The sequence below is a fragment of the Poeciliopsis prolifica genome, unplaced genomic scaffold (genome assembly GCF_027474105.1).
Source record: "Poeciliopsis prolifica strain line A6 unplaced genomic scaffold, Auburn_PproV2 SCAFFOLD048, whole genome shotgun sequence".
Classification (NCBI taxonomy): domain Eukaryota; kingdom Metazoa; phylum Chordata; class Actinopteri; order Cyprinodontiformes; family Poeciliidae; genus Poeciliopsis; species Poeciliopsis prolifica.
Window position 1 is genome coordinate 694,865 of NW_026562423.1, and position 15,291 is coordinate 710,155.

Consider the following 15,291-nt stretch of genomic DNA (forward strand, 5'->3'; position numbering starts at 1 on the left):
AACCACTGTCTGCTGAGGCTTCTCGATGTATGTCTCCACCTTCTGTCCAGGTCAGTGTACTGCAAGATGCACCAAGCCGAAATCAGATTTCAAACCTCTATTAAGTATTGTTACTGATAAATGTTCACTTTTACTATACCCTATTGTCCTTTAATTCACACACATCGTCATCCAACTTTCCAAAAGCAGAGACATGATTGCAGTGTGTAAGTGCACTCAGGGACAAAATTCTTAAGCTTTCATGACAATATAATTGTCCTGTAAAGGACAGAGGTCTGACGCAAATAAGCACAGACTCCACAAAATGGGAAGAAAAAAAGTATTTAAAATATCATTCAAAAACAAAATATTGAGAGAAAGTTGAAACATCACATATATTCATATCTGAGTAAATTATCTACTTATTTTCTATAGACAGAAAGAGAGAGATTTTGTGTTATGTTGATGCAGACAATTTAAATTCAATTCACATTCAAAAAGACTTTATTGAGCCCAAAGAAAAATTAAATTTAGCTGTAACTCATATCAATTTGAGATTAATCAAAGAAGCATTGACTAATACCCTGAAAAGGAAAAATCTTCTATAGCAGTCTGTGTTACATCAAATTTGAAGAAGCTTCTGACTGAAGACCCTCTGACAATCTGATAAAGAGGATGCTCAGGGTTGTCCATTATTTTCTTGATTTTATGTAAAATCATGAAGGAAGAACAATAAATATAGAAGGAGGCAAAAACAATTGAAACAAGAATAGTAATAGTTATTTATAGTTTTATATATATATATATATATATATATATATATATATATATATATATATATACATATATATATATATATATATATATATATATATAACTAGAATATTGTAATTTGGTAAGCAATATATTTTTGTATTTTTTCGCGTTTTCATCCTTTTCACACTTGAGAGACTGATTTACAACTAATATGTGGTCCCGAGAGAAGGAATAAAGGAGGAATTTGTGAGAGTTTTCTTTTAACCATATTAATATTTATCAAATTGTAATTTAATCCAGTGTCTATCATATGAAAAACAATTTAAAGGTTTCTAAATTGCCAAACTCCGTTAAACACTAGCGATACACCGGCTATGGCAGCCGAAGAGGGTCAGTTTGGTAAAAAGGGTTTGGTCTGCCTGTCAACGGTACGGTAGTGTGCAGCTGCGGAGGTGCGACCATGGCTGAGCCGGAGTCTCTGAGGTGCTCCAGCGTCAGGAACCGTGGAGGCGTCCAGAGAGTCGAAGGGAAACTTCGAGCCAGTGTAGAAAAAGGAGACTACTATGAAGCTCACCAAATGTACAGAACTTTATTTTTTAGGTGAGTACGGCCTCTGTGCTAGCTGCAGTTTGTAATTGTCAGTTGGCTTCGAGGCCTATCTGTTCCAGATCATTCCGCTGTCAGTCCTTTTTTCACTGCTGTTTACACGTGATTGGTTGGATTTCTTGTTGGACCCGCCTGGAGGTGTTTGTTGTTGCGCCTGATTGGACACTCGATCTTTCCGTCTTCAGCAGGTCTATGGCTATTGGCTGATTACCTTTTTAGCATAGCGAGCCTGAGAAGGCTGAGGATAGCATAGTTGTGTTAGCTAAGCTACTGAGATAAGAACATGAGACAGCTGTTTCTGCGTCTCAGTTGAAATAATGCAGAGAAAACAAAAAATACAAAGGCAAAAGTTTTTGTTGCCAATATATAAAGGGGGTTTGTTGACGGTGGGCAGTAGTATTAGCAATTAGCTAGGTTAGGTAGCCACATTCTATCATAAAGCATGATGCTAGACATGTTTATGGTTAGTTTGTGTTCTATACAGATTGCGTTTTTTTAGCTAATAGTCATATTTGTATACTGAGAGAATTGTCTGATTTTATTTAAAAATGTCTTATAATATTTCTAGTAGTACTAGTTCTGAAAATATAGTCATGTTAAATACAGTTTTTTAAACCCCATTATTAAGAAGCCTAATAAGATTATTACTTGGATCCATACTTCATTTCCTTTACCCTTTGCCTAAAACATGTCTCACAAAGGACTGAAAATGGGGAAATGGACTGCATTACAATTTTAGTACTAATTTAAATATTGATATAAAAGAACACAAAAATCTTAAAACGATTGTGATGCTTTAACATTATTACTCCTGTCCTCCATCAGGTATATGTCACAGGGAAAACACTCTGAAGCCAGAGAGCTGATGTACAATGGGGCTCTTCTCTTCTTCAGCTACAACCAGGTACAAAATACACAAGCCTCTAAAATGTCTTTGTGACATGCTGCAGCTACAGATGACTTCCTTTAATTTCTTTCATGTACATACATTTAGCCGACAACGTGGCTAATGCTGTGTGTACGTCACGTAAAATTGCATGTGGGTTGCACTGGTGTTTCATCTTTTCCGCTTGTGTTAGTGGACTGCTGCTGCCTATTTATAGGACCCTTTGTGTGAAAACAGAGTGAAAAAGACAAAGTGGCTTGTTTTTTATTGCTTTTCAGCAAAACAGTGCAGCTGATCTGTCCATGCTGGTGTTGGAGGTTTTGGAGAAGTCTGACACAAAGGTAGAAGACGAAATATTAGGTGAGTTGCAGATTGATCACGCTACCAAATATTTGATGCGCCGACTAGGGAGATTTATTTTTAGAGTCGTCTGCTTTTGGTCTATTTTTTATTTTTACTTGCCTCTTCTTTCATTTGTGTGAGTGAGAGTCATATGATGCATACGCTAGCAAATAACGATACCTTAAAGGTAAAAAAAAAATGTTTGAAAAGCAAATTCTTTTAACTGAATTTTAGTTGTGTCGCTTGCATTCAAATCGGCATTAGGAATGTTTCATTTCTTTAGGTCCATCACCACATTTCCGATTCACAAATTCCATATTAATGATAAATAACGTAAAATTAGAGAAAGTCTTTTCTTTTTTGTAAAATCTCTTCGCTGTGCGTGTGTGTGTGTGTGTGTGTGCGTGCGTGTGCGTGTGTGTGTGAATTGTGGTGCAGAAAACCTGGCCAAGCTGTTCAGCCTGATGGACCCAAACTCTCCAGAGAGAGTTGCGTTTGTTTCCAGAGCCTTGAAATGGTCCACAGGAGGATCTGGCAAGTTAGGGCACCCAAAATTCCACCAGCTGCTTGCCGTCATCTTATGGAAAGGTAAATGGCTAATTTTCTTAGCTACTGTGAAAAAAACAGGTGACTACACTGGTGAAAAACCCTGGTATTGATCTGAAATGGTCTTGAACGTCTTGAGTTCGTGTTGCTGACTATACTGATGACGATGCGCTGTTCCTTTGCCTCGTATGTTTAGAACAAAACTACAGCGAGTCTCGGTACCATTTCCTGCATTCATCTGACGGGGAGGGCTGCGCTCAGATGCTAGTAGAGTATTCATCATCGCGAGGCTACCGCAGCGAGGTCGACATGTTTGTGGCGCAGGCCGTCCTTCAGTAAGTCACCAGTGACGCCCGCACTGTGAAACACAGACAAGAGGGTTGGTGCTCCGTTTTCATTCGTGTCCGGCCTTCCCGCTCCAGGTTCCTCTGCCTAAAGAACAAAAACAGCGCTTTCATGGTGTTCAGCACATACACAGAGAAACACCCGTCCATAGAGAGGGGCCCTCCTTTCGTCCAGCCTCTACTAAACTTTATCTGGTTTCTGCTGCTGGCAGTGGAAGGGTGAGAACCAGTCTCTTGATACTACTTGTGTTTGTAAGGGTAAATATAGGCTGTGTTTTGTAATGAATATTGATGTCCATTAATTAAAGCTTTTTTGTCCTTTAGGGGTAAATTAACAGTTTTCACAGTGTTATGTGAGCAATATCAACCTTCCCTGAAAAGGGATCCCATGTATAATGAGGTGAGTTGTGCTCTTCGTTGTTGATCTGATGTCTTGCACGCTTTAAAAAGTTTGGTCCAACATTCAGAAACCAGTGAGTATCTCAATTTCTCCTTTGTTTCTCTTTCTCTGCGGATGTTGCTGTTCTAGTATCTCGACCGAATAGGACAGCTTTTCTTTGGAGTCCCACCCAAACAGTCTCCATCATACGGAGGCCTGCTGGGTGAGTCCAATACCGTCTGCACTTTCAGTAAACAATGAGGCTACAGCAGGAGAAGCTGATTAGTGGTTTCCATCTGGCAGGGAACCTGCTGAACAGCCTGATGGGTTCTGAAGACGACGTTGCCGAAGAAGCCCACGAGGACAGCAGCCCCATCGAACTGGACTGAGCCCACAGACCACGATGAGAACAAACGCATAAGGAGAAAACAAATCAGAAGAGGGAAGACTATTCTGCCTCTCTACTGCCCCTTATCTGACAGGGTCAGGCCGAGGCGCTGGTCTGCGTTTTCAGAGGCGGGCTCTTCGACAAAAAGCCCCACCATCCCCAAACAGTTCACAGCAAAACCACAACAATTATCATTCCGCCAAAACATCCCCCGTCGGCTCCCTGTGGACCGAGCGGGCCAAACCGCAACCTCTCCTCCCGTTGAACGAATACATCGTTAACCATCTTTTGTTTCTGGTAGTTTGGGACTATTGCTTGCTGTTTTAAGTGTGTATGATAAACAGATAAACTGTCCTCTCCCCGTAACATCCTGCTTCACGGAGGCTGGAATGATCGACGTCTACGCGGGGAGGACGGCGTCACAAGTGTAACAACCCTGCTCAGTGTGAGGGTTTAGTGAGCTCACTACAGATTTCAAAGTGTTTGGTCGGTCAGCCTCGGAGAGCTCCATCAGGAGCCAAGATGTAGCTGTTGCTGACTTTCTTTTTTTTCCTCCCTCAACAAGTGTATTCCGTTATGTCTCTTCTGTCAGATGTAAATTAAAATGTACTTATAGCCATCACTGTGTGTCAGCGTTTCGCCTCTAGTATCGGCTGAGGTTATGTTATAACTTGAATATCTAAGGTCTGCATCATTTCACTCACAATCGTGCTAAATTCCTGTTTTATGATTCATCTCCTGAGTTTGAGCTTTGGGTCATTTTCAATACCTTTGGTAAGACTTTACCAAAAAACCTCAAACATGAACAGTGTTTGATTCACACTGTTTCAAGTCAAACAGTGTGAGCAAAATAAAACACTGAAAAGGCTTGTTGGTCACAAACATGTGTTGTATATTTATTTTTGGGGGGTCCAGATCAGAAAAAGACGCAAAGTTCTGGGTAAAAGTTCAGAAATTGATGCTTCGGGTTGTATGGCAGCAATTTGCACCGAATGCAGATTGCTATGAAGAGTTGAAATGCAAGTAATTGCAAAGTAAAAGAACGTTAATAGCAATGTTATTTGTACTGTATGCTGATCCCACCACTAGGTGGGCTGAAGTCATAACTTCAAAGACCTTACTATTGACTCAGGGTAAAGGACAGTTATAACTTCCAGAAAAACACACGGTCATCATTTTGCATCAAAATGTCTGAGAATATTGCTGTCAACTTTTCTCTTCATTAAGTTGGCAAAAGAAAAGGGAGTTCAGTTTCTGTGAAGAAAGCCTTACTTTAAGCTAAGAAACTTGAGGGCCAGGATTATCTTGTTTATTAACGGACTCAGTTACCACGGGGAGCAGAGAGCGCTTGAGGAACAGCAGGCAAGTGTGAATGCTTCTGCACTCTGAGGTGGAAACTTTTAACCACTGGCCTGGTTCACAAAGGGCACCAAAAAACAAACAAAAAAAACTTTTCTCCTAAAAATCAAACAAAAAAACCCCATCAAGGACAGAGTGACAACCTACAAGAAGAACTAGACCTGTACTAGAATAGACTGAGGTAAATGTAATTTATTTATCTTCTACAATGGGCCCAGAATTATTACAGTAAAGGATCCATGTGTAGGGTTGCTTATTAACCTGTAGAGGCTCCGTACAGCAGAGTCCTGGATCTCTATAAAGGCACAGACAAATGAGCAAACAGGCTGGAACTAAATGAACTTAACTAACCAGCAAAGGTAAATTGCTGGTTAGTAAAAAAAAAGGTTTTTGCTGAAACACATGTTGAATAACTTTATTTTTATTTCAGAAAAAACTAAACACTAGAAACATTAATTCCAGAACCTATTGACGGTGCAAACCACTGATGACTAAAAATAAACTAATTAATAGCAGGTCAGTGTAACATGAACACAACACAATTATTACCGATATTCCTATTACTCAGGGGTTTCAGAATTAACGGAGCCTAATGTAATACTTTGGTTGTGACAGCTTTACTGTCAGTAGAGTTCAATTTCATGTGGTTCAGATTTGTTATTTACATTAGTGAAATCATTTTAATATGTTTTATGAAGTATTTTACAGCAGAACATTCAGGTACGGGACTGCAGAGCAAGCCTCTGGATTGTGTCTGACAGGTGGGCCATGTCCGGCCGCTGAGCCTGATGTCTGATGGACTCCAGAGTCCGAATCTGGAGGAAACACAAAAGGGGGAGAAAATTCATAATCATAATATTGTGCAGCTGCTGTAAAGTCCGGTTTAAGTCAACTTTAACGACTCCAGGCTATGAACAAAACTTGGAAGCTATTCATTTCTGCGGAGAGTTTGTAAGGTGCCAACCCACAGAGACTCGTGTCTCGCAGTGTCCATGCTTGTGGCTCAGGTTCCACAGGTTGATGGACAGCTGACTCAGCTTGTTGTTCCTCAGGTCGCCGTGGGCCAGCAGGACCCCAAAAAGGGAGAAGGCCAGGGCGCTTTGACGCCGCACGCTCTGCTGCAAGGAGGCCAGGGAAAGAAATGTTACCTTCCTAAGCTTTAACAGGGCAGTACTGTGACCTTCTGACATGTAATGCCATTTTGTAACACAGTCAAGGAACCATTTATAAAAAATGACCAAATATGACTTCATACTTTAACACAGTGGTCCCCAACCACTGGTCAAGACTTGGCTATTAGGGTTAGGAGATCGACGAATTTCTCAAACATGCATTAAAGAATCAAGCCAACACCCCAGGTATGTTTTTGATGAGGAAATAACATTACATGATAAAAAACTAGAATACAAAAACAATAATTTTACATAATACCGCCCCTTTAAATGAAGAATGTGAGTAGATCAAAGTGGAAGTGAGTGACTCCTGTGCGTTCTGACCTCGTCGCGAGTGAGCGTCTTCAGATGGTCCAAGATTTGTCCGATCAAAGTGTCACACAGCTTGTTGATCTCTGACAAGAACTTTGGGTCTCCTCCATATAACGTCTCATTGGAGTCCACTAGGGAACACAACGTAGAGTCTAAGCAGGGAACAGCTGATTGTGCTCGCTGTGATTTCAGTTCTATCGCTATCCGTGTGTGTGTGTGTGTGTGTGTGTGTGTGTGCTTTTACCTTTGGGAATGGAGTAGAGGTATGTTTCCTGACTCATGGCGGCTAGTAGCGGCAGGGCGCTGATGTAAACCCGCACCTTGGCATCGCTGTTGTCCTCCCAGGTGTAATCCTGGACCATGTTGAGCAGCCCGCGGACCAAGTACAGCACGCCGTGCTCCGGGTGGTCCTGGAAGCACACGCAAGGGGGAGTTACGTGGCCCTCCTTTTGCAGGATGCTTAAAATTCCGTTACGTTGTCAGAAAAACGAGGGCGTTACCGGGACAACCAGCAGCGTGGCCAAGAAGTTGTTGATGAAGTCCAGCAGGAAGCTCTCGGAGGAGCGGAGCTTGCCCTCCACGCTGATGGAGCGAGGGACCTCAGGAAGAACGCTGACCGCTGCCTTCAGGAACGCGTCGGCTGGAAGACGGAGACATTTATGCAGAGGCCCAAAGGAAGGTAAAGCAAAAGAAAAAATGTTCCCTGTGTCCCCCAGGGGGCTCTGTATGATAGATCATGGATCCTTTCACGAATGCATAGCCACAATTTTAGATTTTGGGGGTAAAACAAAAGAAAAAAGTGATATCTCGCATCGTTTTCAATCCGCTTCTTGACTATGCACGACTTTGTGTTGTGATTACAGCATGACAACGTGGAGAAGGTCAAAGGAAGAACAGAAGACAGGGAGAAGTTGAGCTGTAATCCAAAATGGAGGATGTGCTCACCCTGAGAGAGGCACTGGTTGGCCAAGGCGACCTGACCGGACAGCAGGTAGAGGTGGAGGCGGCTGAAGATGCTGCTGAGAGACGGGATGGTGATGAAGCAGTAGGCCGCACATGCCTGGAGAGCAGGGGACAGAAACCAGAGACCAATGAGCAAGAAGACCCCTCTTAAAGGGACAGCCACCCATCCTGAGATAACCGCACCCGGACAAACGCTGCTGTCTTCCTGGAGTGATTCCCCTTCATCACCATGCGGGTCTCCATGGCCAGCTGGTTCACCGTCTGGACAGAACAAAGGTCACACTCGGCGTGACAAAGAGTCAGTATGTGCCGGGCGAGGATGCGGACGCTTTACTGACGTGGATGAGCTGCACCAGGACCGGCTCCAGGTTGCAGAAGGTGGCTCTGGCCTCCACGCAGAAACTCAGCTGCTGCTCGAAGTCCCGGCCGAAGGAAACCTGAAGAGAAGAGTACGGCAAGAAGGAGAGGATAAGATTACTAGCAGTACGGTGTGATGTCATAATAGAGCAGCGTATCTGAGCGTAAATCTGAGATACTAAACATCTGAGATTTAGTATCGGCCCAATCCTATACAGAAGACCGCTGTTGAATTGACTTAAAATGCTTTTTTTTAAAAACACATAACATAAATGTATTGAATGATTAATGTATTTGCTAACGATGCACGAATACAGCACCATTAAATACACCAACGGCTTCACAAGCTAGGTCAAACATGAAAAAATAACTTTCATTTGTTCAGTCAGTGAAATTAGCAGCTGAACAGCGAATATAAAATAAATAATAAACAAACTGAAAAAAACGTTGGTGAAACTGGAACAAACCTCCTTTCAAAAGGTTCAGAAAGTGCAATTTGGAATTTTAAATATAATGTCAAATAAATAATAAAGCACAGTGTCAATCAAAGCACAAAGCATAGAGTTATACTGAACAGATCTGATCTTATGGCTCATTGTCACCGATACACGACGTAGTTTGTTTTTCAGTATCAGGAGCGATTCAGATATTAAATGTCAGATTGGTGCATCTCTACAAACCAGCATGACTTGTATTCAGAATTTCTCACCCATATTTAACTTCCTAACCACGATCTTGTTGTGAGGATTTGTGAATCAACTCTCATTAAATAAAACTGAAGTCTCACCATGCGGATGAAGCCGATGATCAGCAGAGCCAAAGATCTTTTCTCATCTTCGAGCGTGAGAGCGCTGCCAGGCAAAAGATAACAGACGTTGCTGAGAGACAATTCCTTGTTTGCATTCATCACACAAATATGAATTTAATTGTGCTTAGTGTTCTTAATCGCCCAGGTTCCCTGATGTCTCACCCTTTGCACTCTTGGGAACTTGTGCAAAGAGTTTCCCTTTGCACAAGGGAACCCATTTGTGAAATGGAAATGTCTTCCATTTCACAAATGGAAATGTCTTCCATTTGTGAGGTCAGACACTGATGTTGGACGAGAAGGCCTGGCTCTCATTTTCTGTTCTAATTCACCCAAAGCGTGTTCTGTTCTGCAGGTCAGTCAATTCCACCCTGTTTTTCTCAAAGCAGTCTGATTGAACTCCATCCCCCAGCATTCATAGTACTGAAAACTACTGCTGACATCACTGACGTTATAAAAACGTTGTCCCGACTTTGGACAACTTTTTGGCTTAATTGGATGGGGGACACAATACTTGTGGCTATAAGTTAGCTAAGCTTTTTTCTTAGTAAAGTTAAAATGATATTAAGCTTAGAGGGGATGGTAACACGTAACCTACTTAACAGAGTCGTGCATGGTTTTGCAGATGTGCAGCATGGCGTTGAGGATGACCGGGTCCCTGGTGAGCTCCAGCTGGTGTCTGCAGGAAACACAACAGATCGGGAAAAATCCATTCACTTTGTCGACCGAAGCGACTAAATTCCTCTCTCCAAGCCGGTTCATCCGTTTTTGTTTTTTTGCCTTACTTGATGAAAACCTCCATGATGGATTTGCAGACCTCCACCCTCACGCTGTCCTTCTGGAACATGTCGAGGAAAGGCAGGAAGCGCTCCTGAAGGACAGAGAAGCGAGAAAAAACAACCCCTGTCAAACACAATAAATCAGGGAACAATTTGGATTTGTGTTCAAACCACTAACCATGGAGAAGAGGACGGAAAAGTCGTGGAAGTAGGTGAGGATCTTCCTGATCACTGACTGCAGCTGCCCGCAGAGCGAGAACACAACGAAGTGATTACAAAGAAGAGAGAGAGAAATGAGAAAATTGTTGCCGGTTGAGTTGTCTTGCCAACCTGAGGGTAGGCCTCCTCAAACGCTCGGTCAGGAGTCATGTGTTTGATGATGTCAGCCAGGACCGTGTTGACCTCTCGTTTCTGTCGGGACGAAATGAACAATGTGCTTTTATGTTTCTGTTTTTCTTAGTTCGGCCCTGATACTCCCTCATAAGAAAAGTAGTGACCACCATTTTCCAACCTAGTTTCACTCACAGTAAAATGTCGGCAGGTGAACTCCACCCAGATCTCAGCGCAGTTTATGTAGTCCTACGAAAACAGACAAAGAAAAAACTAAAATGAGTGAGTTATGATCTGGAACAAGAAACTGGCATGAGTGGATTTTTTTTTTTTTTTTTATGTGTAGAAGCTGCAGAACCTGAGGGTTTCGGACTTTGGTGATGACTTTCCAGGCTTCGTTCAGGATGGTCAGCCTCTCAGACTCTGGAGGATCAGCGCAGGCCAGACTGCGACCCAGAGAGCCGTACAGCAGGTGCTGCAGAGACAGAAGGAAACGGTTTGTTTCAAGATTAAAATGTAAAAAAAAAAGAAGAAGCTACTTCTAATCATTTTTTTGAAGTTTCTAGCCGCTCTAAGATGCATTAAATGAAGAGATTAGAATAGTCCAACCGTTTGTGCCCTCTGACCTTTGGGAAGCCGGACTCGTTGCAGTCTTTGATCATACCAATGAAATCAATGGCTCTGGTTGCAACGAACTCTGGTCTGAATGCTCTCATTATTGAGTTGAGAAGCAAGGCACTGTGGGAAAAAACAACAAAATGACAGTGAAATAAGTGAGATAGAGCTAGCGCAACTAAACTCTAGATAGACTGTTTTTCCACTGTTTGTGTAAATTATTTGCAGTGCAAAGTGTGAGATTTTTGTGTGAATTTGTTTCAATCTCCAATATTTGGCCAGAAACCATCTCAGTGCTGCCCTCTTTTGGTTTATCGCTAGCAACTGCAGCTGACCACACCCCTCCTTAACGCCCACGCTTGGCCACGCCCCTCAAGGTCTCTTAGCATGTAGGGCATTAACTAATTAACATTTATGGTGGCACATTTCATTTCATAAGAATTTAGATTTGGCGTTGTCACAACAAATGCTTAAAACTCCACAAAGCTCAGCTTCACTTGTTAGCTTCACTATTTACGCCGATGTTTGTTCAATGACAACGGCTATGTTTCCACTAATGATGTAATTGTGCAATTTGACGCTTCTAAAATAAATTCCCTTAATGGAAAAACGGCAACTTTCAAAAAACTCTCGTTTTGCTAAAGCGTGTTGACTCTCAGGTGAGGTGGGTTTATGGCCGTGTGAAAACTTGTTAATTTCGCCCAATTGCAATGGAAACTTTCTGTTCACATCACACGAGTTAAATTCTTTACAGTGTTCAGTTTAATGATACAAATCACACGTGTTTTGAAAGAGCAGACAGTTCTTATCGTTATTTTTACCACTACCACAATAGTACCACAAAACATCATGGTGAAACTCTTAAGTCCACAACGTCCCGCCCCTCTCTGCTTGGTCTACTTACTTATTTGCCATCATCTTGCATCTTTCCATCATCTCTGTGAGAAGTTGCTGAGGTGGGAACAGCGATGGGATAAAAGTTAGACTTTCATTCAGCTGATCCCCGTTTGGGCTGAGCCCAGCGAACAGGCGCTTACCTCCGGGGCTCTGTACGCGACGCACTGCAGGATCCAGTTGATGGCGGGCGAGTAGAGCGTCAGGTACGCCGGCACCTCCACCTTCTGCACGTGCAGCTGCTTCTGGACGCTGTCACCGCTGATCTGCCTGAAGGTGGCGAGCAGGTCGAAGACGTTGGCGTTCAGACTCTCCTTCAGGTGGGGCGCCACCTCCATGCCCACCTGGGGATGCGAAGGCGCATCATGTCTGAGCCGTAGGACGGCCGGGGAAGGAAGCGGAGGAGAGGGCGACTCACCCTGCAGAGGTAAGCTCTGGCGTAGGCGGCGACCAGAGGGTCTCCCATTCCACGGATCATGGCGGTGAGCCGGGTGAGGGCCTCCTGGATTCCTCTACAAAGAGGTGAACCGTGAGTCAGTTCGCGGGCGGTTCTCAGGAAGGAAAACCGTGTTGGAGGAGACTTACGACTTGCTGAGGAAACGGTTGCACTTGAGGATAGCAGCTTCCACATATCTGAGGTCAGAGGTTAAAGAGTCAACTTCCAAACGCTGACCAAACAACTGATAGGTAAGCCCAGATGTGGAGCCTGAAACCCCACACAGGAACTCTTCCACCCTAACTCAGAGCTTTGGTTCCAGAACTCAAACAGCTGCTGGTGGATACAGTCGGGGCAGCAGCTCCCTGATGGAGGCGATCTTGAAGAACCAGTTGAGGCATGTCTCCTTCGCCGTGTCGTTCACATCTTCTACTGTGAAGGAGTCTGAAAGAGAGAGAGAGACTCCCTGACTTTAACTACTGAGGCTCCAGATTTCATTCAGTGCCATCAAAGTCAAGGGCTCTGAATTCAGATGCATGCCACACTTTCAGGATTCTAATTTATATTGATCCACAGAATTAAATCCCAGCGAAGTAAACTGAAGTTGGAGGCTTTAATGTGACAGAAATGGAAACATGTCCAGACTTACCTGGCAGAGGTCTGGGGTCTGAACACATGGTCCAGATCCTGTCATACACCAGACGGCCTACAACACACACACACACACACACACACACAACATAATGAAATAGCTGGACAACAGCAGCAGCAGCTGACAGGAAGCGAACGCACCGAAAGTGTCGAGGATGTCGGTGATGAGGACAAACTTGCTGGGGTAGAACTGGATCACAGACGTGTCGGACAGAAGTTTGGAGCACTGGAACGCACCTCACAGGTGAGTGTGTTTGACCACACGGAGGGAGAATCCGGGTGTGTGTGTGCCGTTACCTGGATGACGATCTTCAGGGCTTTGACCTTCTGGTCGGAGGACCACGCCTCCTTCAGGGACTGGTTGAGCTCCTCGATGCGGTTGGCGTAATCCTGCTGGGAGAGGTTGAGGAGCTCCCTTTGGGAGCCCTGCAACACACACACACACATACACACCAAGCTGTCAGACACCTGCTCCAACCCAGAGCTGATCGTCACCATGTAATCAGCACAAGCGACGCGCCTCCTCCAAATCGTCCAGCTCCTCCAGGCGAGTGCGGACTTTCTCCGAAACGGCAGACGATCCTGGATTGGGAGTTCTTCCTGGTGGACAAAACGGATTTGTCAGCTCTCCACTGAAACGCGACACCAGTTTACACACTCGTTCAAATAAAACGAATAATACATATAATATGAGATCTAAAGCAAGTGGTCTTACCTCTGTCAGAGCCCATACAGAGATTCTGTGAAGGGAAACACAGAAACCTTTAGGTTTTAACCCTAAACAGTTGCCGTGGCAATGTGTGACAACGTCCAATGAGCTTCAACATGCAAAATGTCAGACTCACAATGGACAGTTTTTCAGTGGTGGTGAACCTGGCCAGGATTTCTCCTCGTTTTGTTGACCAGGGCTCAAAGTCGACTCCGAGCGCCTCTTCCTCCTTCGCCCTCCTCTTCCTCCCGACATCCTGGAAGCACAACATGTCAGTTTAAAAGAACAGAATTAATCCCCCCTCCTCTCTGCCGGGTCAGCTGGTGAACTGACCCCCGCGGAGCTGCTGTGTGACGCGGCCGCCGACGTCTCGGTGGCGGCAAACATGGACAGGGGGTCCGTCCCGTCCAGCATGGAGCTGAGGGGGTCCACGGGCGCTGAGGAGGAGGAGGAGGAAGACGAGGAGGTGCTGCCTTTGCGAGCTCCACGGCGGGTCTTTGTGTCCGTGACCTGGAGGGAAACAAGAGAGAGGGGTCATTTAGTGAATGGGGTCAGCGGGTTTCACACCGTGGAGGCTTGAAACCAAGAGGCAGGTGATACCATGATAGGCTTGAGGGGATGGTAGTCTCCGAACTCGACCGGAAGTCCCTCAGGACGACACCTCTGCAGCTCTGCCTCATAGTTTCGCCCACGAGAGCGCCTGTTGGCACAACAAGCAAGAGACGAATTCATAAAACATAACTTACCGATTTAGCCTTGCTCTGAACAACCACCTTGAATAATAAATACATAAAAGGTCTACAAGTGTTTTCTACCGATGAGTTGGTGGCTGTTATGATTTGGCTTTTGGCTTAGTGTAGCAGATAGAAGCTAAACACCGCAGAAAAAAACGGTTAAAAACACACAGCTGCACGTTAACGGCAATATATGCGCACTTAAAGGCCGCATCTTAAAGATACACCGCTAGTTTAATAGTCGGGTTTTCACAGCTACTTGTTTTGAGAATGAGTTAAAGCATCTCACCACTGCGCCGAAGACATTTTTTTATATCACATGACACTTCTGGACTTCCTGGTTCAGGGTGGTTACGAGGTGTTTTTTTTTTTGTATCTTTAAATTTAGCACTGATGTTATTGTTTTTGTTGTTACTTTGCCAGAGCTAAAATTACAGTAAAAAAAATGGCTCAAAATTTAATTCAAGGCGGCGTTTACTAACCCTAAGAGATGTTTTAAAAAATATTGCTCTTGCAAATATGACTTCATTTCCCATGGTTCTTTGTGTGCTTCTGATGCTGAGTTCCAGTTACCTCGGAAGTCGGAGCTGCAGTCCAGACAGTCGAAAAAGAAGTAAACTTGGCGATGAGCGTAGAGGTTGTTCGCAGTACCTCTTACGGACATAGTCTTAGGCTTCACTGTCCACAAGGAAACACCAGTTAAAATGTTCAGTTTAGAGTTGCAGGTGCTACATGTGACATTAACTTTAGAAGCACGCTTGAGTCTTGTAAAATAAACATGTTTTTACCGCTCCTTACTGTTGCAAGTTGGCTTTATAAGTCTTAAACTGAGTGTAGACGGAGGTGCTTCCAAGTTCCCAGTGGGAAACCCGATTTAAGGGGGGCGTAACAGGTGAAAGCCGGAATTTCCCAGTTCCGAACACACCTGAAACGCAGCAATAGTCTCCGC

The 15,291-nt window shown here is 44.1% G+C and overlaps 2 protein-coding genes across 3 annotated transcripts; one reads left to right on the forward strand and one right to left on the reverse strand.

The window, feature by feature from the left end:
• Positions 1-10: 10 nt before the first annotated feature.
• On the forward strand, positions 11-4,848 carry get4 (guided entry of tail-anchored proteins factor 4). The gene is made up of 10 exons (XM_055057612.1): positions 11-50; positions 1,173-1,335; positions 2,167-2,245; positions 2,506-2,587; positions 3,008-3,157; positions 3,312-3,450; positions 3,538-3,678; positions 3,784-3,859; positions 3,989-4,061; positions 4,142-4,848. The coding sequence occupies exons 1-10, from the start codon at positions 26-28 to the stop codon at positions 4,225-4,227; spliced, it is 1,014 nt and encodes a 337-aa protein (XP_054913587.1). The 5' UTR covers positions 11-25; the 3' UTR covers positions 4,228-4,848.
• Positions 4,849-5,984: 1,136 nt separating this feature from the next.
• Positions 5,985-14,892, reverse strand: vps35l (VPS35 endosomal protein sorting factor like). 2 transcript variants are annotated; one of them, XM_055057606.1, is made up of 30 exons: positions 14,825-14,892; positions 14,209-14,308; positions 13,942-14,118; positions 13,745-13,864; positions 13,615-13,639; positions 13,420-13,499; positions 13,197-13,325; positions 13,041-13,125; positions 12,898-12,954; positions 12,596-12,692; positions 12,398-12,445; positions 12,231-12,324; positions 11,956-12,156; positions 11,823-11,869; positions 10,930-11,041; positions 10,662-10,778; positions 10,499-10,552; positions 10,304-10,384; positions 10,152-10,214; positions 9,980-10,065; positions 9,793-9,873; positions 9,177-9,240; positions 8,371-8,469; positions 8,216-8,293; positions 8,015-8,129; positions 7,570-7,709; positions 7,314-7,479; positions 7,082-7,200; positions 6,554-6,703; positions 5,985-6,400 (listed from the first exon to the last, which is right to left on the reverse strand). In XM_055057606.1, exons 1-30 carry the CDS (start codon positions 14,869-14,871, stop codon positions 6,302-6,304), a joined length of 2,931 nt encoding a protein of 976 aa, XP_054913581.1. In that variant the 5' UTR covers positions 14,872-14,892; the 3' UTR covers positions 5,985-6,301. The 2 variants fall into 2 exon arrangements, with proteins under 2 accessions (XP_054913581.1, XP_054913582.1); XM_055057607.1 differs by lacking the exon at positions 14,825-14,892 and adding an exon at positions 14,632-14,761.
• Between the last annotated feature and the right edge of the window lie 399 nt (positions 14,893-15,291).